Consider the following 2,262-nt stretch of genomic DNA (forward strand, 5'->3'; position numbering starts at 1 on the left):
TATATATATATATATATATAATGTTGACTTGTTACGTAGCTCTATTCTTGGAATCTTGTACACCCTTTTAAATTGGGTTATATTTTGGTGTCTTCTTTTCCCTTCATTTTGTATGGCTTTTTGTTGTTGGTTTGCTTTAGTGTAAGGGGAGTTCGTAGAAAAAATCGTCAGAGACTGGCATACCACCATCACCACCGCTTCTACCACATAGTATCATCTTCACGGACGATTACAGAGCAGCACACCAATTGGGCGCAATTTCTCGTTTGTTGTGGCTGTGGTTGGTGTTGTTTTTAGTTTCGCTTGATAAATACAGGCAATGCAGGTAAATCGGGACAATTTCCCTGCAATTTTTCCAAAATTTGTGCAGCTTCTACAGACATGTGATTTTTTTTCGTTTGATGAGGAAATGACGGGGATCAACACACCGGACCTGCCAGAGTGTATCACCGACACACCTGAGGAGAGCTACCGCGCCAAAAGTACAGTGGCCAGTCGCTATAATATTATTCAAGTTGGTATATGTTTGTTTCACAAGGAGAAGGACGCAACAAAATCTGCGCCAGCGCAGTACATTGCCCGTCCTTTTAACTTTCTCCTGTTTCCCAATCACGCAGATGACTTCACAGCGGCAGAGCGGTCAAGGGATGTGGTATTGAGTCCCTCTTCACTTTCCTTTCTGCGCCGGCACGACATGAACTTTCAGTATTGGGTTTACAACGGTATGGCGTACTGCGATGGTGTTCAGGAAGAGGCTCTGCGCAAGAAACACCAGGAAAAGTACCAAAAAGAAGTGTTTGACACAAAAACTGATGCAAAAAGGAAAGACACTCAAGGTATCGACCTCATGACAGAGGATGAGAAGAAATGGTTTGATAACGCTGTCGCTACGGCGCAGGCTTTTTCTGATCGAATTCAGGCAGCGTTGGAGCGGGCGGCTAATGAGAAACACTCCGATGTGGTGTTTCCATCTCAGAGCATGGTTGAAGTAGCCGCTTCCATGGATCTCCTTCAATCCGGTGGACGAGAAGTTTTTCTCCCCCCTCAGCGGAGTAAAAATGTTCGTGAGAAGTTTGAGCGGTACTTGGAGCAAAACATTCCCAATATTTCTCTCACATTTCGACGCCAAGGTGTTATGCAAAGCGGTACCTTGCATGCCATTTTTCCAGAGGAGCGGTCAAGAATGCTCATCAAGGAGCAGACGCATCGTGAGCGAGAATTGATGGATATGTTGGGTTTTCGATTGGTTTTCAAGGCCCTTGCAGAAAGTAATAAGCCTTGTGTCGGTCATAACTGTTTTGCGGATATTCTCTTCTTGTTCGCATCTTTGGAGGGTCCATTGCCTGGTACATTACTGGAATTTAAAGAACGTATGAGGCAAGTGTTTCCCATTGTATTTGATACCAGGTACATCGCGAGTCGCCAGGATTATTTTCCAGTGGGACGATTTGGGTCGCGTTACTTGAGCGGCTACTTTGGTGAGTATGGGTTTCATTCAGCAAATGTACATGTTACCCTTCCGTTGGGTTTTGAGTCGTACGACCCCTTGACAGTTGAGAGATCAAGTTTTGGAAGCAAGGGAGGCGGTGGCGGTCCTACACATGAAGCGGGGTATGACGCTTTATTGACAGGGACACTGTTGCTTAACCTGCTTGCCGAAATCGGTTTTGATGGTGTTTCAAATGCCCCAAATTGTTTGGTAAATCGGATATCACTCTTTCGTTCGCTATATGCTCTGAATTTGAGCAATACAGAAGAAGAGGGAGAATATCTTCCCAGAAGTGGTGTATTGGAGCTTCGGCATGAAAAACACATCCGGAGCCACCATCTTGATTCTTGTTTCTCGGCCCTGTCTATGCAGGGCGTTGTGCTGCACTCCGTTGATGAGACGTGTACCTTGGCGGTTCTTCCCCCGTCTTGGGCCAAGTCGTGTGGCGTTGAAACGGCGGATGTGGGGTGGCTTTCTTCACACGTGACGTCTCGTTTTCCCCAACATTTTGAAGCAACCGCATACCGCCCGATACCCGTAGGGGGTGTAAGGGGTGGCGGTGGCGGCCTCCGCGCGACACCGAAAAGCCTCATGCGGTTTGTCTTTCGGAGTTTGGTGCGGTAATTGAAATTGGGGAATGGCGCGCCCTTTGTTGGAAGGGAAGTGCGTTTCCTATTTCCTCCCACCCTTCCCCTTCCCTTTACCCGGGGTGGGGAAAGGGGATTATTGCTAGCGGAAGCAAATTTTTATCAAATCCTCTCGATTCTCTCTCT

General features: G+C 47.0%; 1 protein-coding gene across 1 annotated transcript; it reads left to right on the forward strand.

Moving 5' to 3' along the window:
• Positions 1–319: 319 nt before the first annotated feature.
• Positions 320–2,113, forward strand: DQ04_17371000 (putative ribonuclease; the record flags this gene model as incomplete). The annotated part of the gene is made up of 1 exon (XM_009317581.1): positions 320–2,113. The coding sequence occupies one exon, from the start codon at positions 320–322 to the stop codon at positions 2,111–2,113; it is 1,794 nt and encodes a 597-aa protein (XP_009315856.1).
• Between the last annotated feature and the right edge of the window lie 149 nt (positions 2,114–2,262).

Source organism: Trypanosoma grayi (assembly GCF_000691245.1).
Source record: "Trypanosoma grayi strain ANR4 Tgr_1737_V1, whole genome shotgun sequence".
Lineage (NCBI taxonomy): Eukaryota > Euglenozoa > Kinetoplastea > Trypanosomatida > Trypanosomatidae > Trypanosoma > Trypanosoma grayi.